General features: G+C 39.1%; 2 protein-coding genes across 2 annotated transcripts; both read right to left on the reverse strand.

The window, feature by feature from the left end:
• Positions 1 to 4,551: 4,551 nt before the first annotated feature.
• fgf23.1.L (fibroblast growth factor 23, gene 1 L homeolog) lies at positions 4,552 to 8,417 on the reverse strand. Its single transcript, XM_018251687.2, has 3 exons — positions 8,142 to 8,417; positions 5,573 to 5,676; positions 4,552 to 5,078 (listed from the first exon to the last, which is right to left on the reverse strand). The coding sequence occupies exons 1-3, from the start codon at positions 8,341 to 8,343 to the stop codon at positions 4,650 to 4,652; spliced, it is 735 nt and encodes a 244-aa protein (XP_018107176.1). The 5' UTR covers positions 8,344 to 8,417; the 3' UTR covers positions 4,552 to 4,649.
• A 6,045-nt stretch (positions 8,418 to 14,462) lies between these two features.
• fgf23.2.L (fibroblast growth factor 23, gene 2 L homeolog) lies at positions 14,463 to 19,866 on the reverse strand. Its single transcript, XM_018251338.2, has 3 exons — positions 19,457 to 19,866; positions 18,700 to 18,803; positions 14,463 to 15,280 (listed from the first exon to the last, which is right to left on the reverse strand). Exons 1-3 carry the CDS (start codon positions 19,740 to 19,742, stop codon positions 14,837 to 14,839), a joined length of 834 nt encoding a protein of 277 aa, XP_018106827.1. The 5' UTR covers positions 19,743 to 19,866; the 3' UTR covers positions 14,463 to 14,836.
• Positions 19,867 to 21,227: the final 1,361 nt, after the last annotated feature.

Genomic DNA, 21,227 nt, shown 5'->3' on the forward strand with positions numbered 1-21,227 from the left:
AATTGGGTTTTATGATTAATTTTAAAGGGACTTTTATTATACAGAATTTCATGTGTGGGTGACAGGTCCCCTTTAAATTTGTGACTCTATAACAACACCTTTACTAGGTATTGTACATTAAGTGACACTTAACAGACAAGGACCATGGCTATAAATATAAAATAGCACAGAAGAGCGGATTCTTTCATACAGCGGTATTGATTGTAATCCATCAGAATACTGTATTTACAGTAAAAACATCAGTGATATACCATATGCGTGTTACAGAAATTGGCACTTTGCAGGTGGCAGTTTCTCATGAAGTAGGCAGAGAGGCTTATGATTGGTTAAGGCTGTTTGTATGCTTAATAAAGAGCACTCAGTGACTAGAAAAAGCATCCAAGAGAATTTTTTTTACTCTATAACATTTGGGTCACCTTGTGTTTCAACCAAAGCTGGACAAATTAAATTTACCATAGGTCCACAATGAAAGGTTAATGATTTCCAGATTCAGCCTGCAAGGAACAGCTGATATAAGGCAAAGAAAGGCAAATTTGTCTTATTTTTGCCCATATTCATGCTACCGTGTACACTAGAGGCGGGGTAGATTAACCAATTGAAAATTGGAATTTTTGAATTTTTTTTATAGTCAAAACTGTCAGAATTGACTAGGGAGTTATTCAAATTCTATTTCAGTTTTTTAAAAAATTTGATTTTCAAGATTTATCAAAATTCGAATTTGCCACATAAAGCTGCCGAATTGCTGTTTAAGTCAATGGCATAGGTCCAGGCATCTGTTTGCAGACTTCCTGACATTTGAGTTTTTTCGTAAGAAAAAACTCGAACTGAGTTTGATCAAATTTGATTCAAATTTTTGGGTCCTTTCAATTCGTCCGAGTTTTAAAGATTCAATTTTTATAATAAATTTTGATTGGTCGAATTTCGAATTTATGGAAGTTTAGGGGAGTTTTAAAAAAAGACCAAGACCAACAAAGCCATGACTCCAGGAATGGGTAAAGTCTGCAAGACCAAAACTGTAGAGGCTTTGTCCTCAACTCATGACCAAACCTGGGCATGCTAAATCTACCACATATCAGAACTTCATAGAATGTGATAATGGTTTGACTGGATGGTTTGCTATGAACTGCTGGTACAAGATGCAGAAAGCCACCACATTCATATTTTTGATGATGACAACTTTACCTTTAAGGCCCACCAGTAATTACAAGAAGAATTTTATGCTTTTTTCCACTCTCTTTAGCAATATGTTTCTAGTGGCTACTCGCTAACTGCCAGAAGCCAGGGTGGATTGAACATGAAGCTATTGGCAGATAGCATTCTAAATCTACTCAGAACTCAAACTGTTGACTTTTTGGTCAACTTATCTCCGAAATCTGGACAAATGTAATGCACCACAGATCAGAACCTCAATAAGTGCCACGGTCTATTGTTTTCTGACACTCCCAATAGTAATACCTTGGGAATGGCTATTGACTTACTGCCAGAAGCATGAAGACCAACAGAAAGATGCCATGACTCCAAGTAATAGGCAATAGCTGCTACTGGAACTGACCCTGAAAATACTCAATGTATGTGTTTTTTTCATTTCTGTTTTCATATACTGTATACTGTTTAGGCCACAACCAATAAGAATCCAATATATACACCATTCAAAAAGTAACATGGTTGCTTGGACAGTAGACAGGCTACAAAGATGGGGTATTATGAGAACTTTTATTTTAAACATCACTTCCTTGTCTTGTTAGTAAATGACTGACAATGTGCAAACATTTAAATAAAATAGTAACATTGAACATCTACCAGAAATATATTAAATATTATCCTTTAAATATCATTCTTATAATTATAAGAGCGATATTTAATTAACACTCTATGTTTAGAATATTTCATTAACACTCTATGTTTGTACAGGCATGGGACCTGCTATCCAGGGTTTTTCCGGATAATGGATCTTTCTGTAATTTGGATCGTCTTGAACACTAGAAAATCATTTAAACTAAAATAAACCCAATAGGCTGGTTTTATTTCCAATAAGGATTAATTATATCTTAGTTGGGATCAAGTGCAAGGTACTGTTTTATTACAGAGAAAAAGGAAATCATTTTCAAAAATCTGGATTATTTGGAGAAAATGGATTCTATGGGAGGCGGCCATCCCATATTCAGAGCTTTCTGGATAACAGATCCCTTACCTGTACTAGCTTGATAGTGGGACTTTGAGTGTCTCTAGATATATATTTTTACATTGTACCACTACTTGAGTTGAAAGACACTGGTACCCCACACACCTCATTAAATGCATTATATTCCTTACTGTATTCAGACACAATTTATACCTTTTCCTTATTATAATATCACACTCTCTGACGTATTATTGCAACTCCAATATATTACTTAAATATTAAATAAATATAGCTTTTAACAATGAAGTGCAAAAAAAGGAATATTGAATATATTAAAGTAAATAGTGAGACTACTTGAGCAACTTGTGTTGCTGCCTACAGTTTGATGCTACACGGGGGAACTAGTTGGTTTTTAAGTTATTTTGCTTTTTATTCAGCAGCTCTCCAATTTGCAATTTCAGCAATCTGGTTGCTAGGGTCTAAATTACTCTAGCAACCATGCATTGATTTGAATAAGAGATTAGAATATGAATAGGAGAGGCCTGAATAGAAAGATGAGTAATAAAAAGTATCAGTAACAATAAATGTGTAGCCTTAGAGCATTTGTTTTTTAGATGGGGTCAGGAATCCCCATTTGTAAGCTGGAAAAAAATCAGAAGAAGAAGGCAAATAAGTCAATGACAAGAATATTATGAAGACCAATTGAAAAGTTTTTTAGAATTGGCCATTCTATAACAAAGTTATACTTAAAGGTGAACCACCCTTTTAATGAAGTTGTAATGGAGCAACGATCTGGATTGCTGCCCATCAAATTGTCTGCAGGCATCCTCAGTTGAACCGGGAAGCCATTATATTGCGCAGGAACTGAATTATGACATCACAGGTCATAAGACGAAGAGGAGAGTGAAATTTTTGGGGAACTTGTGGTTACTTTGGGATATACAACAGCTAATGGTATGTTGCAGTTTGCAAGACCCAGTTAGCCAAATGTCCACCCTTTAGACCAGGGAACTTGAAATGTTTAAGCTTAAAAAAAATGTTATGTTTCTTGAATATAGCTTTGAAAATGTAAGGGTGCTTACTTCTGAAATATGCCCCCCCCCATCCTGTTCAGCTCTCAGCTGCAGATGTCTAGAGGTGTCAGTCATTGACAAACGTGGGGTTTGCTAAAATCGGTATTATTTGCATTGGTCCTCTCCCAAGTGCAACTTTAGCAACAAGACATCATGAGCAGAAGCTGTTCTGGAGACTGACACAGGGATCTACGAGGAGACGGTCTGCAGGGTGGCAGCTGTATAGCTTATTAAAGGATATCATCGACAATGGCAACCACCAACCCTTTTATAAGTAGTATCCCCCATATGTAATATAAGGCAATAAGTTTGCCCTCGAGCAGTAATCCATAGCAACCAATAAGATGTTTGATTTTAAACAGGTGACCATTAAATGCAGCCTGCTGGTTGGCTGATATAGGTTACTGCTCCCGGCCAAACTAAGTGCCTTTTATTACATACCCCATATATGTTTTTTTTCCAACATTAAGGGTGGTCATTCAATTTAGTAGATGTAGCATGATGTAGACCAGGGCGTAACTACAGAGGAAGCAGACCCTGCGATTGCAGGGGGGCCGAAGAGTGTAGAGGGCCCTGTGTGGCACTATTTAATTGTAATTGTAACAAATCTTGGTAGAATAGGCTAACTTATCAATATTCTGGGGCCCTAAATTGAATTTGCTGCGGGGCCCAGTTACATCTAATTATGCCACTGATGTCAACAGTGTACTTTAGAGACAGTGGGGGTCATTTATCAACACTGGGCAAAAGTGCCTGTAGGCAGTTACCCATGGCAACCGATCAAATTGTTCTACCTGCAGCTGCCTGTAAAAAGCCAGTTATGATTAGTTGCTATGGGCTACTGCCCATGGGCTGGCAAATTTGCCCAGTGTTGATAAATAAGCCCTGTGTGCCCTTGGGCTTTTCTTTTGTGTTTCTAAACGACTTCCTTTCTTTACCGCGTCTACTAGAATTAAAATTGTACGTTCATTATGAGGCTGTATTTTCTTTTTATTATTTATCTGTTTATTAACACCCTCTCCTATTTATCTTGCAGCTTGCCATTCAAAACACTGCCTGTTTGTTAAAGAAAGGGGGCTCCTAGCAACCAGATTAAATGCCATGCTCCTGGAGAGGTGTAAAACAAAATGTTAAATAATTTAGAACAGTTGCACTTTTTTTTTAAGGATACCGCTGTCTATGTCATGCTAAAAGTTAATTTAAAGGTGAAATGACCCTTTAAATCACATTTTGGTCCTCTTAATAGCAAGTATATTTCAACGAACAATATACAAGGTGTAAAAAATCGACCTCAAACAGATATCGCTTTCCGACAAAAATAATTTGCTGTTTGAATAAATTCCTGGCTTTGGATTATTGTAATATCATTGACTGCAGCCTACGAACCGTATTTAAGCTTTAAGCGATTTGTAACCAGATATCAAGTCTAGTGATCCGAGTCTAGCTTTTCATGGCTACCTCTTAAAGTGGCGTTGTCCTTTAAATTTAACAATGCCATCTGGATCGTCGGGGTCTACCATATCATTATGGTTAATTCTTACAGGGCCTTTAGGGTGTGGTAACCAGACATCTTGGAAAGGGTTATGATTTGGAGCTGCATAATCCCAACCGGTCTTCCTGGGGGTGATGATCCGATTTGGGTCAGAGAAGTCATCCACACTCCTGGTGTGCCTGACTGGTTCTGGGGTGTTGAAACGGATTATGGGGATTTTGTTCTCCATGGACAAGAACTGAGAATATGGTGGCAGGGCCATGTCTGGCTGAAAGCGGAGCTTGGGTTTCTTCAGGCTGAGTAAGAAGCCGTGTTCTGGAGAGTAGTAGACGTCATGCTTATTTTCTAGTGTTTCGTGCTTGAATACGCAGTTGTCCTGACTAAAGTAGTGCTGGAGAAGATAGGAATCATGTGTTAGTTGCTAGGCAGTCACCTCCCAATTCTAAAATGCCCATATATATCCGATAGCAGTTTTTCCATGCACATTTTGCTGGGCTACTTCTCCCACCATAACATAGAGTCTTAAAGTATGATTTAGCTTTAGTCTCGAAACAATGCATTTAGATTCTTAAAGCAGCACTGCACCAGATGTAATTTTACGGCTCTCTAGAACTCCATTAACCTCCTTGATACATAATTTTATTTCAATCTGGCCCAATAGCTGATTATATGAAAACGGTTGAACAGCACCTGTGTGTGAGGAAGTTTTCTATGCGGACCAGTAAATGCTACGTCCTAGAGGTTGCTATGGGTTTTATTACATTACCATATTGTGACCTTATTACTAAAGTCTCCTGTATGCATTTTCTATTTGTCCAATTTTCTATATTGTATTAATTACATTTGTGTGGATTATCTTCAAACCAGAGATTCCTCAATACTTACAGATCCAAATATATTTCCGTATTTATCCATGCACAGGTAGTGTCCAGTTTTAACTCCCGCTATGACCACGTAGCCGGCTTCTTCCGATTTAATTGTCACTGCGCCTGCATGAGTAAATTGATGTTATTTAGTACAGCCCAGATGGATAATTCATCTTTAAATTAACTTTTAGTATGATGTAGAGAGTGATGCTCTGAGACAGTTTGCAATTTGCTTTTATTTTTATTATTTGTTGTTTTGGGGTTATTTAGCTTTTTATTCAGCAGCTCTCCAGTTTCAGCAACTGGTTGCTAGGGTCCACTTTACCCTAGTAACCATGCATTGATTTGAATAAGAGACTGAAATATGAATAGGAGAGGCCTGAATAGAAAGATGAGTAATAAAAAGTAGCAATACATGTGTAGCCTTACAGAGCATTTGTTTTTTAGATGGGGTCAGTGACCCCCCCTTTTGGAAGCTGGAAGTCAGAAGAAGAAGGCAAATAATGAAAAAAATTTTTTAAAAAACAAAGACCAATTGAAAAGCTGTTTAGAATTGTCCATTCTATGACACACTAAAAGTTAACTTAAAGGTCAACCACCTCTTTACCAGTGCCCAAATAAAGGTGTCATGTCACTGACATGACACCTTTCTTTCAAATGACAATAAATTGAAATTGTGACACTATTATACAAATATTATCTATCTATCTATCTATCTATCTATCATCTTTCACCTATCTATTGTGAAAGAACTAAGCCCTATTGTAAAATATACGGAGTTCCACAAGGGTGAAGGTTCGGAACTCTGGGGTGGTTCACCTTTACGTTAACTTTTAGTCTGTTAATTTTTTCTTTTTATAGTTTTTGAAATATTATCCTTCTTCTTATTGTTTCCAGATTTTAAATGTGGGTCCTGACAATATATAAAAACAAATGCTGTGTAAGGCTACACATTTAGGGGCCGATTCACTAAATTCGAGTGAAGGATTCGAAGTAAAAATTTTTCGAATTTCGAAGTATTTTTTGGGCTACTTCGACCATCGAATGGGCTACTTCGACCTTCGACTACGACTACGACTACGAATCGAAGGATTCGAACTAAAAATCGTTCGACTATTCGACCATTCGATAGTCGAAGTACTGTCTCTTTAAAAAAAACTTTGACCACCTACTTCGGCAGCTGAAAGCTACCGAAGTCAATGTTAGCCTATGGGGAAGGTCCCCATAGGCTTGCCTAACTTTTTTTGATCGAAGGATATTCCTTCGATTGTTGGATTTAAATCCTTCGAATCGTTCGATTCGAAGGATTTAATCGTTCGATCGAAGGAATAATCGTACGATCGTAGCATTTGCGCTAAATCCTTCGACTTCGATATTCGAAGTCGAAGGATTTCAATTCCTAGTCGAATATCGAGGGTTAATTAACCCTCGATATTCGACCCATAGTGAATCAGCCCCTTTATGTTACTGCTACTTTTTATTACTTTCTCTCTCCTATTCATTTTCCAGTCTCTGGTTGCTAGAGTCCAGTACTTTGGACCCTAACAAATGGACTGCTGAAATTGCAAACTGGAGAGCTGCTGAATTGAAAGCTAAATAACTCAAAAAACACAAATAATAATTTGTCTCAGAATATCACTCTCTAAATCATAGTAAAAGTTAATTTAAAGGCAAACAACCCCTTTACAACAACAAAATTTCTTTATTTCACATACCACTTGTGTCAAACCTTTCGATCCACAATAGGACCTTATGTTAAAGTGAGCACTGGCTTTTACTAAATAAATATATATATATGAAATAAAAGGTAGGTCACACTCACAGGTCTTAAGTGAATAAAGGTGAAAACATAAAATATATTTATGCACATATATATATATATATATGTATTTGCACACATATGCAAGAAACAAGTCCAAAACAACAGCATTTCACAGGTCTTTATGAAACAACTTTTGCAGTGCTATACTTTTGTACTGTTTTTTTTTTTTACTAGTGCCCAGGCATCAAATGGGTTATGTGGTGTGCTCCTCTCTGTTGGTCACATATATAAAGTCTAAATGGGGCACAGCAATTTCACTAATCCACGCTTAGTGCAGAATTGAAGTGGAATGTGATTTCCCCTCTATTTAATGCACTTAAAAGGTTGAACTTGATGGACATGTCTTTTTTCAACCTCACTTACTATGTAATAAGGTGCTCTTATGGAGGCTGCCACTCATATTACAGAGCCCACAGTATTATGGCAGATAACAGACTGACTGCCCAATGTTTAACTGCAACAAATTGTTAAAAGCTTTATAATCTATACAATGTCATTCATAGCTCTCTAAACACCTATAGCAAAAAAATGTCATCATATAAAACAGGAGCATATCTGCCAAAATACATACAAAATCTGGGCAAAAACATATAACCTATACATAAATACAAATACATAACCTATAAACATAAATTAAATATTTTTCAGATGATGGAATTACTGGATTGTTAATCAATAAGGCCCTAGTCTGAATGAATAAACGCTCATTTGCCTTATAACTGTATTTATTACAAAAAAAGTTGCTTTTTAATAAAAGTTCACTTACTATAAACAGTTTGGCGAGGGGTCCCATCCACTCGTCCGTCATAATTGATCTGTAGGTGGAAGCTGTTCCATTCTGTAGCTGTGTACAGGTGTATCAGTCTGTCGGTTTTGCCCCAGCTGGCAGAGAGTACAGGAGAAGATACAGGTAGAGATTTGCTACCTTCTAAACAAATGAGAGCAAAAAGCATCAAACTTAGCTCCATCCTTCGTCTGGTCCTGAGTCTGTCTCTGTCTTTAAAAGGATGCTGCCCCCCTCCTTCAATTCCCTCAGCTCTGTCTCAGGGATCTGAAACTCAGTGGCTTCCTAACTTTTTAGCAGTTTATATAAAGGCCATTGAGCCGGTGACATCACACACAGGAAAACTTTGTGCTGGATATCCTTTTCGGTCATTCCCAGTTATTTAAGGGAATTCAGGTCCTAATGACCTAAGGAAATTTCTTAAGCAGAAAAAAACCCCTACACTTAAGTAAATTACATAAGCCAACCTACATAAGGGCAATCCAGTGGTCAGAATAACATCCTTCTGTAAAACATATTGCCTCTAATGTGGGCAACCATTTTTTTTTTATTTTTTTTTTAGAATTAACCTTTTTTAATGTTTTGATTTCAATTTGAACATTCTGGCTATTTTTTCTTTCCTTCTATATTGAGGGATGATAGGTAGGTGGATATACTATGTCAGTAGGAAACTCTGATTAGTAACGGGAATCTTGATCAATCATAAAAAAAACAGTAGGTACATAACTGGCAGATGGAATAACTGGACCCACTCTGTCTTTTCTCAGTTTAAATGGGATATAAACTTTCCATGTAACTTTTCCATTGCACCTCCTCCTCCTCCTTCTCCTTAGTAGAGCAAGCTTTAAATGAAGAAAAAGCAAGTGCAAAGAGAACTGAGGGGCACAAAAGTGTACCCATTTTTGTTCATTGAAAAAGCCCTTGCACTGGCTCCCAAGGTTGGCAGTCACCATCACTTCCAACCTGCTCGTCATCTTCCAATCACCACTTTTCCCATCTCACTCCACCCACCAACTTGACACCAACCTTACCTGGATGTCTTGTTGGGGCCAAAAGTCGAAATATGTTGCAAGTGTCACCCCACAACCATTGCACCCTAAGCACTTGCCGTTCTGCCTCCCCTGTCTTAAATATGCCACAAGCAGTGGTGCAAACACAAATATCTGTGGCCTCTTTTGGAACCAGCTGGAATTCTTCAAAGTAATGGACAGGGTGACATTTATTTTTTAAATGCCACTTTGTATTTTTAACTTTGCACCCTGCCCTTAGTGACCAAGCACTGCCAGAATATCCATCATGTAAGTGCAATGGAAAACTGGTAGAAATGGTCACAAATGTAATATATGAGAATCTCTAGCCTGTTAATACCTTAGCACCCATAAATACCCCTATAGTAATTAGCCTACATTAAAACATCTGAAACAGTAACTCAAGTTGCCTTATTCATTGTCAGTGTTAGCACAGCATCACTGTCCTTTTAACACATACAATATACATTATGCAGAATATATGTGGCGCTATCGTATAGACCATGGGGAAAATGCCAGCAACCAATCAGCAGAAAGCATTTACTGGACACCTGTTTAAAAGCAGCCATCTTATAGGTCACTGATCCTGGGCAAACTTAAAGCTTTTTTCTACATATGAGTATATTATATAAATAGATAATGTGCACGTGCACTTAGAATCACTGCTTAGTAAAGCAACCGAACAGCTTAACCACTAGAGGGCAGAGCTGTTTTAGAGACTGATAGGTGACTCCAAGGCTTTGTCGAATATAATAAAATATACAGATGAATTTTATGATTCAGATAATATTTTGTAGCCATTTTTAATGTGCATGATAAATCATTCTGAAAGCCCCATCCCTCCTGAGCACCCAACTACCAAAAATAAAGATACGTATTAAAAAACTGGCTTTGTAAATGATTTTATTATATTTGTAAAAAGTACAGCCATGTCTGCAATTGATACAACTCCATGTGGCCACCAGGGGAAACATGCCCCGGGTTGCAGCAACGACATACACTCCATGAAGTTATCTTTTGCTGGTGATCAGTACTAATTATTCAATATATATAGATGATTCATTTTAGGATTGTGTGTTCAAAGGAAAACCTAAGCCTGAATGGTAATAGTGCACAGGAAACTCTCTGTACAAAGAAATGTTCCCATTTACTATAAACTGCTCTAAGACTACTGGGAAATCATCACTGGCTGATCACTTCACAGCTTCAATCAGGAATAAATGGGGGGGGGCATTAAAATGGCAGGTAGCTCATGTCGTGGACATTACCAGTGGCCAGTTACCTGGGGAGGCACAGGTGGAAATTTGGCACAATATCTCACTCTACACTAGCCCCAGCAGCCCCAGAATCAGCACTGGGTGAGGCCAGTTGTAAGTAGGCCCTGCTGCTCAATCAACCATGTGGCCTTATATGCTTTGAATTTCCTAAGTAGGATTACACCCATACCTCCCTATCAATCCCATGCTCCAGTCTTGTATCGGTACTACTGGTATTAGCACAATAAATTGATTTAATTTACTCCTTAATCTGTACTAATAATGGTCATATTAACAGCCCCCTGTGTGTGTACACAATGTGTTGCTTATTTTTCCACTGGGAGAAGGCTTCTCTTGACGCATTCCAGTAATTCACTACAGAAACATCTTCTTGTAGTCTGTTTAAAATATATTGGCTTGGGCTATTATGGACTATCTCTTTGTGCAAGATGTTGTAAAAGGATGTAGGATTTCTTCCCCTTTAAAACGTATGACCCAACCATATATACAGTCCTGATCACTGTCAGACTGGGCCAGTGGAGCACCAGGAGAAAACCGGTGGACCCCACGACCTTGGTCAGAAAGAGAGGTAAGGAGAGGGTCTGGACCAACGGGGCCCAAAAGAGCTTTTTTCTCCCATTGACCTGTCAGCCCAGTCCAACCCTGGGAATATGGGGGCCTCTATGGCGGGGTGATGGGCCCTCGAAGTGTCAGCTCCCCGTTGGTCCCCAGACACCCCAATCTGACACTTATCCTGATTTGCAGGACGCAACCCATGGTTCCATGTCCTGCTCTCCAAACCAGCTTGTCACAGATACAATGACATCACACTTGCACAGCTTTTGCCCTTCTAGGGGATTCTGCTGCCCTCAGCCTCCATCCCACTCATTTTATAAAGCATACCTCCCAACATTTTGGAAGTAAAAAGAGGCATGTAGCGCAGCAATTTTTGACCACACCCCTTTCTATGGACACACCCCCTAATTACCATGTTTGTTTTACAAAATTTGTCAGGTTATGAAAGTTTGAAAATATTTTTCCTTATCTAAACTGTGTTTTTGCGTCTCAAAATTGTTACAAAGTATCTTATTTGCACCTGTTAGCTGTTCTGGGCTCTCTGCTAAAAGCCAATTAAGTGAGAAACTTTATTTCTTTTTCTGGCTGTTCAGTGCAGAGAGAAGAGGGACTTTCCAGTACAAATGAGGGACTGCGGGTTGAGCTGTCAAAAGAGGGACTGTCCCTCCGAAAAAGGGACAGTTGGGAGGTATGTATAAAGTGCGGTTCCTGCACGAGAAGAGTGAAATTTCCAATATTAAAAAAAGTCTGGCTCTTAAAGTTGCCAGAAGTGGCTTTTTGCCATCCTTGATAAACTGCCGACACAGTCCTCACCTTATACCTTGCATACAGTGTCTGTCATGAAATGCTGGTGCACCTAAAAAGCTTCTGATACTGCCGTTCAGACCATGTTAAAGGGGAACTCCACAAAAAAATTACTTAAGCCTTTTGAAAAGTAAACATAATTTCAAGCAACTTTGCAAACTACATCAGTTAAAAAATATGCAGATTTTTCATGATTTTTAATGGTTTGGAACAATTCCCTAAGTCTAGCCCCCTGCTCTCCTGCTGATCAATAAAGAACAGAACATCACAATGCAATGCATTGTGGGTTATGTAGTTCCTGCATGCTGTCTGTAAGCTGTGGAGTTGTTACAATTTGTAAAATCAGTGTTTAGTCCCTCAATTTGTAAAATCAGTGTTTAGTCCCTCTTTCCCTGCCAGAACTTCAAATGATGCAAAAAGAAAATAATTTTTAAACAGCTGGATTTCAGCATAGAAAATGGCATTTATTCATACTTTTTGAAGAAACAGGTAACTGTGATATTAGGGGTTTCTGTGTTATGTGGGCCTCTCTATCAAATTTTGGTTTGGAAGCCGGAGTTTCCCTTTAAGGGTGTTTTTTTTAAATTGGAGGTATGGCTACAAAGAAGGTGTGGACAGAATTTTGGCCACCCTATTTCCAATTTTTAACTGTTGAAACTGTTCCTACCCTGCTGGATTGTGCTTAGTACAAGAGAATACAGGACTATGCTTAGCCCATGCTTAGAGTTAGTTCTGCTAATACTATGCCTGTAGAATTTCATGAATGGACCCAATACTGACTTATGTTAGAGGGATAATATATCATTTATATTATATGTAACTTGTGGAAAGTCATAAGAAAAACTTTAGTGCATTGACACATGGGGCAATTCTGAGTGATGTCTTCCTGAAGTGACTAGCAGACGAGGGGGAAAATAATATTCAAATTGTGGTGGAGGCCATTGCCACAATTACACTGGAATTAAGAGCAAACGTTGCATTATGGGTAAAAAATATGGAGATTTGTCTTCAAGATTGAACTTTGCCCACTGCACTTGTGGTTGTAAATATGTGTAAAGAAGAGGCATAGCACATACAACCCCTGAACTTTAAAATGGTCTGAAGATAGGGAATCTGAACCTCTAGTGACAGAGAAAATAAAACAACATGATTAAAGCTTGTTTTAAAAAAAAATGAAACTAAAGTACATAAAGGTAAGTTATTTTGTTCAGCAAAATCTTTAACTTTATCTGTTGCTTATTAGGAGAAATTAAGGTTCAGCTTTTTTGTATTTGGTCAGTGCAAATTAAGTCTATCCTTGCTCAACCAAGTTAGAAACAGGGCATAAAAAGCCTTCAGTTGCCTCAAAGCAGGTGCTTATTTTTGAATTCCAGGCTTGGAGGCAAGTTTTGGTTGCATAAAAACCAGGTATACTGCCAAATAAAGCTTCCTTCAGACAGCCAGTGTACATAGGGACTACCCGATAGCCAACCATAACCCTTATTTGGCATCTACATGAACCTTTATCATGCTTGTGTTCCTCTCCAACTCTTTTTACAATTGAATGTGGCTCACTGGTGAAAAAGGTTGGGGACAACTGAAAATATCATATGTTCTAGTGTAACTAAATGTCTGGCTTCATTATTTTATTATTGCATGTTAAAGGGATACTGTCACTTGAAAACATGTTTTTTTTTCAAAACACCTCAGTTAATAGTGCTGCTCCAGCGGACTTCTGCACTGAAATCCATTTTTCAAAAGAGCAAACTGATTTTTTTATATTTAAATTTTGAAATCTGACATCCGGCTAGACATGTTGTTAGTTTCCCAGGTGTCCTTGGTCATCTAACAAGCTTCAGTCACTTTTTACTGCTGTGCTACAAGTTGGAGTGATGTCACAACCTCCCTTTCCCCCCTGCAGTCTATTAACAGAACAATGGGAAGGCAACCAGATAACAGCTCCCTGAAACAAGATAACAACTTCCTGGTACATGTGAGAACAGCACTCAATAGTAAAAATCCCACTGTGACTCATCCAGTAACAATGAGTAGGAGAAACAATAGCTTAATCTGAAAGCAGTTCCATCATGAATTGCTGGCTCTTTCTGAAAGCACAGGCAAAATGACCTGAGATACACACCAATATTACAACTTAAAAAACACACGTATTTGTCCAGGAATACAATTTTATATGGTAGTGAAGTAAACAGTGTAATTTAGAAATAAAAACTGCACCATAAAAATCATGACAGAATCCCTTTAATAATGTGACTGTGACAAGTAGCCCAAATACCAACTACAATCGAAACCAGCTTTCAAGTAATATGACGTACTGACATTTCTAAGAATAATAAACACTGGTATATCCAGGATTCGAGTGAAGTAATATTATGACCCTTGCCCTTGGTCACCAATCCTTCTGATATACTACCCTTTATTTTCATTTGCTATCTGCTGCTGAACCTCCACTTTTAAAATGTATAGATAGACCTGCATCAAATTGGCTTATGTCTGGGGTCAAAAATAGTGGCCTGCTGCAATGCAAAATGGATTGGGTGATTAGATCAGTGTAGTTGCATGGTTTGGGTGCACTGGGTTTGGCCAAAAAAATGGCAGATATAGACAAAATCCAGGGCAGGAACTAGGAGTCGGCAGCAGAGGCATGTGCCTCCAGTGCAGTAAGTTGGAGTGGGTAGCAGGTGAAGAGTTGGTGTCTTGTAGACCAACCACCAGGGGGATATAAGACAATGGTTTAGGAGCAAGCATTTAGGGCGCCAGGGCCAAATAGCATTGCCTTGGGCATCAAAAATACTTGGTCCACTCTTACAAGATATGATTGTTATGATTTTCTATCCTTCCAGTGCATTAAGTTTTTCTCTGCATATAAAGTGCTAAAAATGCATGATACATGATACATGCCTACATGAAATTTCTATATGCATTGTTTCCTTGGACTGTGAGTCCTGATGAAGTCATATAAAAAGCTAAATCCAGACTCTAATTCATTGTGACTCCGTTTGTTACATTGACATGACTACCTCTTAAAATATCTGTATGTTTTCATTTTCACAATTTCTTCTGGGTCATCTGTATTAATGACATTGTTATGAATTATTGGCAAAGGAGCTCTAATGACTGGTAAAGAACCACTGGGGAATGGCAACCAGACATCCTGAAAAGGGTTATGAATAGACTGTGAAAAGTCCCAGTTCCTTAGGTTCTTTATGATGTCATTGGGGTCAGCAAAGTTGCTTTCAGGTATTCTCATTTCAGGCTCTGGCGCATTAAATCTGGTTATGGGGATTTCATTCTTCAAGGACAGGAATTGGGAGTAAGGAGGTAGGTCCATACCGGGGTGGAAACGATGCTTGGGCTCCTTGAGGCTGATCACATAGTTGTGTTTTGGAGAATGGTAAACGTCAAAGTTGTTTTCCAGAGTCTCGTGCTTAAAAACGCAGTCATCATGGTTGAAGTCGTGCTAGAAACCCAGAATAAAACATTCATTATCTACTAGTTTAACACCTTAGAGGATATATATGGTTTCTAAAATCTGCTACACAGGGGTCATTCAGTAATTCTACCTTCCCATCCTGATTCCTGACACAATTGCAGCCTCCTGCTTTTCTCTATTACCTCTGTGAAGGGTCCAAACCAGATAGTCCTGGATCTAGGGATGACCACCTAGAGGCCTGCACCTACAGGCAACATCTTAAACTAGAACAAGGTGAACCTCATGTTTTCAAGATGCTTGTGTGGAAAAGCTGTTTGCCAAATCAGCAAAGGCACCATTAGGGTTGAGGTGCTAACCTCAATTACAGTAGCAGGGCACAGACTCACCCACATTCCCCTCCCAAAGTGCTCCGAAGGGAGGTAGAGGTTTGTCAAAAATCATGCAGGGCTCCTCAACTGCAGCAATACGAAACTTGAAAAAATGGATGAAATGGCATACCGCCTTTTGAAGTAAAAAATACTATTTATTGAATCATTTAAAAATTAGGTAGATGGAGTGCATAGAACGCCTATCGCATTTTGGGAACACCCCTTAATCATAGGCTAACCTCACTTAGGCTAGGAACACACTAGGTGGATCTTGGCCTGTAGAGAAATGCAGGGCGAGAATCTGCTTCTCTGCTGCTGCTGTTCTGGTTGATGTGCCTGCACCCGAAAGCATAGTCTTTTCTTGGGTGCAGGCAGACGTGGCGGAAATATGCTGTGTAATACAAACTGTTACATTACATACATTTTTTTTATGTGTCTGCCTGTGGAGACTATTTTTCCGGATGCAGCAGAGCAGCAGAAGGGAGGGCTCCCTAGGCCAAGATCCACATCTGTGTGTCGGTAGCCTAAGACAGAGAAACACAGGCCAAGAATTTGCTCTCCCGCTAATCTTCTGCTGCTATTTAATAATCTTCTGAAGTAAAGTTTCCACTCTGGTGCAGGCAGACACAGCGGAATTTCAGCAAGAAAAATACCTCTTTTGGTTGAATCATCCCAGTTATATGCAATAACACAGTAACAAGTAGTTCTGACTGAATTGAACCTGAACCTTACTAATCCCATGACTTTAAATCACATGACAACTGAATGTTCTGGGTATATTTTGGATTTTGATCCAAATTAGGATTCATATTTCATATTTCAGATGTTTGTTGATTTGTTTGTCCACCTCCATAATGAACTTCTGTTTTTCTGTACTGTAGATGGAGGAACTTAAAATCCTGAAATGCTACAGAATGCTGGGTTGTCAATGAATAAAAGAGCCAATATGGTTATGGTCATTTTCTGGTACTTGCCATTTGTACTAATATAACACACTTCATCTATGACAAATTAATCTCAAATTCCCCAGGCCCAACAGAGACTGTTACTATTGGGCAGTTTGGATGATTTAGAATGGCTCTAACATCATAATATAAAGTCATCTGAAAAAGTTTGGGAACCCCTCTCAGCCTACCTAATAATTTACTCCACTTTCAACAAAAAAAGATAACAGTGGTATGTCTTTCATTTCCCAGGAACAGTACTGGGGTGTTTTCTGAACAAAGATTTTTAGTGAAGCAGTATTCAGTTGTATAAAATTAAATCAAATGTGAAAAACAAATGTACAAAAATTTGGGTACCCTTGTAATTTTGCTAATTTGAATGCATGTAACTGCTTAATACTGATTACTGGCAACACCAAATTGGTTGGATTAGCTCGTTAAGCCTTAAACTTCATAGGCAGGTGTGTCCAATCATGAGAAAATGTATTTAAGGTGGCCAATTGCAAGTTGTGCTTCTGTTTGACTCTCCTCTGAAGAGTGACAGCATGGGATCCTCAAAGCAAATCTCAAAAGATCTAAAAACAAAGATTGTTCAGTTTCATGGTTTAGGGGAAGTTTACAAAAAGCTATCTCAGAGGTTTAAACTGTCAGTTTCAACTGTAAGTATGTAATCAGGAAATGGAAGGCCACAGGCACAGTTGCTGTAAAAGCAGCAACACAAATACCTAATTTCCCCTGAGTCTCTCCTGAGGATAGTTGCCCGGTGCTGGCTGGAGGGGTCGGCGCCTCTCCCAACGATATCAGTAAAGAAGGTTAGCCAAACAACACAGGTCAGTGTAGCGGGGATCTCCCCAGCACGTTTATTTTGTCAAATGATGTAACGTTTCGGGGGCGTGCCCCTTCATCAGACATGTGTCTGATGAAGGGGCACGCCCCCGAAACGTTACATCATTTGACGAAATAAACGTGCAGGGGAGATCCCCGCTACACTGACCTGTGTTGTTTGGCTAACCTTCTTTACTGATACAGTTGCTGTAAAACCCAGGTCTGGCAGGCCAAGAAAAATACAGGAGCGGCATATGTGGAGGATTGTGAAAATGGTTATAGACAACCCAAAGGTCACCTCCAAAGACCTGCAAGAACATCTTTCTGCAGATGGTGTATCTGTACATCATTCTACAATGCATCACAATTTGCACAAAGAACATCTGTATGGCAGGGTGATGAGAAAGAAGCCCTTTCTGCACTCAAGCCACATACAGAGTCGCTTGTTGTATGCAAAAGCTCATTTAGACAAGCCAAACATTCATTTTGGAACAAAGTGCTTTGAACTGATGAGACAAAAATTTAGTTAATTGGTCATAACAAAAAGGGCTTTGCATGGCAGAAGAAGAACACCGCATTCCAAGAAAAACACCTGCTACCTACCGTCATATTTGGTGGAGGTTCCATCATGCTGTGGGGCTGTGTGGCTAGTTCTGGGACTGGGGCCATTGTTAAAGTCAAGGGTCGGATGAATTCAACCCAATATAAACAAATTCTTCAGGATAATGTTCAAGCATCAGCAATTTTTTGGAATGGCCTTCACAGTCCCCTGACTTGAATATCATAGAAAATCTATGGGATGATTTGAAGCAGGCTGTCCATGCTCAGCAGTCATCAAATTTAACTGAACTGGAGAGATTTTATATGGATGAATGTTCAAAAATACCGCCATCCAGAATCCAGACACTTATCAAAGTCTACAGGAGGTGTCTAGAGGCTGTTACATTTGCAAAAGGAGGCTCAACTAATTATTGATGTAATATCTCTGTTGGGGTGGCCAAATATATGCACCTGTCCAATTTTGTTAAGATGCATATTGCATATTTTCTGTTTATCCAATAAACTTTATGTCACTGCTGAAATTCTACATGTTATGTATTAAAAGGAAGTTGCTACTTTGAAAACTCAGCCAATTATAAACAAAACATCAAAGAATTAAGAGGGGCTCCCAAACTTTTTCATATGACTGTATAATGGCCATCAAAAGGCAGTTTTATTAGATCATCCAGTGAGGCATTGCCCCACGACTGACCAAGTTCATGAAAAATCAACCCTATTTAATTGGTATTTTTTCCTTGGAAATACTCACATATCCGAAAACGTTCCCACTTCTGTCCATGCACAAGTACTGATTTGTTTTAACGCCCGTTATAATCACGTGCCCAGCGGACTCGGATTTGATCATTATTGCACCTGTTACATGAAAACAAATATTAATAGTCAGTTTTGCAGAAATTGTTAACTAAGTTGTTGACCATTTCTGGTCATTTAAACTGTTTTTAAACTGTGTGTGTAAAATGCATTCAGTATTTTCTATCTATTTTTTTTACATTTTAGAAGGTTTAATAAACAAATACTAAATTTCTCTTTCTCTAAAGGGGAGGTAAATCCTATATAAACACCTGCCAGCTCACCCAAACTTATTTACATATGCGAGAATGTGAATTCTTCCTGCCAGCACGACACAGCTTGCTATTATAAGGAGAACATTATTGCTGGTATTATACTGGAACATAACTACAGCATACATGGTGCTGTTTAGCTGTTCAGTTTTAGAAAACAAGCCTCCAATGACAATCACACGAACAGAAGAACACTATGTTGGGTGTATTTTGAGCAGGCAAGGTTCTCAATGGTGATCTAGTTGCATTAGGTGACCATAGAAATGACCACAGAAAGCTAGGACAATGTGACCTGAGACCTGAATAATAGCCCTTTAATAATTCATCCATTATATTAAAGCCCCCATAATATCTGACCTGTTTAAAAGCACTTGAGCTAAGACCTTGTGCCTTCATATTATCATTAATTATCATTAAACTCCATTAAGTGGTTATTTCACTTACTGTAAATGGTTTGAGTAGGGGTTCCATCAACACTTCCATCGTGGTTGATCTGTAGGTGGAAGCTGTTCCAGTCACTGGCCGTATATAGGTGCATCAATCTGTCAGAGACCCCCCAGCCTGCATTGATTACTGGAGAAGAGTTGGGGAAGGCATAGATAACATTTAAACTGGCAAGAAAAGCTAGTGCCAGTCCTAGCCTAGTCTGCTGCTTGTTCTTGATCATCTCTTTGTGCTGGTAGAGGCTCTGGTAAAGCAATGAAATGCAATACTTTATCTTCAGTCTCATTGATATGAAACTCAGAGGCTTTCTAAACCTTTCCGCAGTTTATATAGGGGCTGAGAGCACAGTGACATCACACAGGAGCACTGGTAGTGGACATTCTTTCTGTTGATACAGCAGAAATTTAATAGAACCCTGAGAAATAAAATACCCCAGACAAGAAAACTCACATGGATACTCTGGGAAACGCAGCAATGGAAACAACCTTACTTTTGACAATGAGTTTAGAAATGACTACAAAAGGAAACTTTTTGGTTTGGCGGTCAATGAATTAAATCCAACTACTTCCGTAGAAGAAGGCACATTATTCTTTTGGCATCAATAGAATTAAAATGATTGTTGCTAATTTCAGAGTTGCTTTGAATTCTAAACCCTTCTCAGTTTTAAAATACACACAGGTTTTGTAGGGGATAGCTAGCTGATCTTCCTTATTTACAGGTTGCATCCTACAGTGCAGCTCTGTGTATTCTTAGAATAGAGTGCAATTAGATAATATGAATGCTGCGCTGCCTCCGGAGTGGGCTGTGGGTATAAGGAGGGCACTTCCTAGAAAACCCCTAGCTTGTGCTTCATTCAACTTATTTGAGGTTACTGGTCATGTCTTGTCTTTCTACTAACCTTTTATAATTAGTTTCTTAGATAAATAATGTGAGGAGCCTTGTAACATGTAATGTGTAGTTTGTGGGTCTGAATGCTGACCAAGTCAAGGGACGCCTATGTGCCCACCTCCTCCCACCGCTCATGAAAACAGAGCTGCCATTACTTAATCACCGGGGAAACATATGTAAAGTCATGCACCTGGGATGTAAGAATATCCAAGCCACTTATACCCTTAATGGGACTGTACTAGGCAAATCCATAATGGAAAAGGACCTTGAAATCCTTGTAGATAATAAACTTGGTTGTAGCAAGCAATACCAGTCAGCAGCCAGGCCCGGATTTGTGGCGAGGCCACAAAGGCCCAGGCCTAGGGCAGCAAAGTATTAGGGACAGCATGTCGCTCCGGCAGCCTTCCTGGGCACTGGGAACACGCAGCTCCCCAGTGCTCCAGCTCCTCCTCCGTGCTTCTCCTTCGTGGGGAGGTAGTGTGGCTAGGTGCTAGGACCACACGGCTGGGAGCTAGGACCGCATGGCCTAGGGGTGCCATCCAGTGAAATTCGGCCCTGTCAGCAGCATCAAGGGTAAACAAGGCTGTATTAAAAGGGGCATAGATTTGTGGGAAGAGGGCGTTATTCTTCCACTGTACAAAGCACTAGTAAGGCCCCATCTAGAATATGCCGTTCAGTTTTGGTCTCCAGTGCTCAAACAGGACATTATTGAACTAGAGAGGGTACAGAGAAGGGCAACTAAGCTGGTAAAAGGTATGGAAAATCTTAGCTATGAGGAAAGACTGGCCAAGTTGGGGTTGTTTTCACCATAGAAGAGGCACTTAAGAAATGATACAACTATGTATAAATATATACATATAATAATCTCTCTAATGCTTTATTT

This window comes from Xenopus laevis, chromosome 3L (assembly GCF_017654675.1).
Source record: "Xenopus laevis strain J_2021 chromosome 3L, Xenopus_laevis_v10.1, whole genome shotgun sequence".
NCBI classification, from domain to species: Eukaryota; Metazoa; Chordata; class Amphibia; order Anura; family Pipidae; genus Xenopus; species Xenopus laevis.

Coding starts and splice junctions, on each gene's coding strand:
- fgf23.1.L (XM_018251687.2), bottom strand. CDS start 8,343: ATGGAGCTAAGTTTGATGCTTTTTGCTCTCATTTGTTTAGAAGGTAGC. Junction 5,677..8,141: donor CCCTCGCCAAACTGTTTATA/GTAAGTGAACTT, acceptor TTACTCATGCAG/GCGCAGTGACAATTAAATCG. Junction 5,079..5,572: donor ACGGAAATATATTTGGATCT/GTAAGTATTGAG, acceptor TATCTTCTCCAG/CACTACTTTAGTCAGGACAA.
- fgf23.2.L (XM_018251338.2), bottom strand. CDS start 19,742: ATGAGACTGAAGATAAAGTATTGCATTTCATTGCTTTACCAGAGCCTC. Junction 18,804..19,456: donor CCCTACTCAAACCATTTACA/GTAAGTGAAATA, acceptor TTCATGTAACAG/GTGCAATAATGATCAAATCC. Junction 15,281..18,699: donor GTGGGAACGTTTTCGGATAT/GTGAGTATTTCC, acceptor CTGGGTTTCTAG/CACGACTTCAACCATGATGA.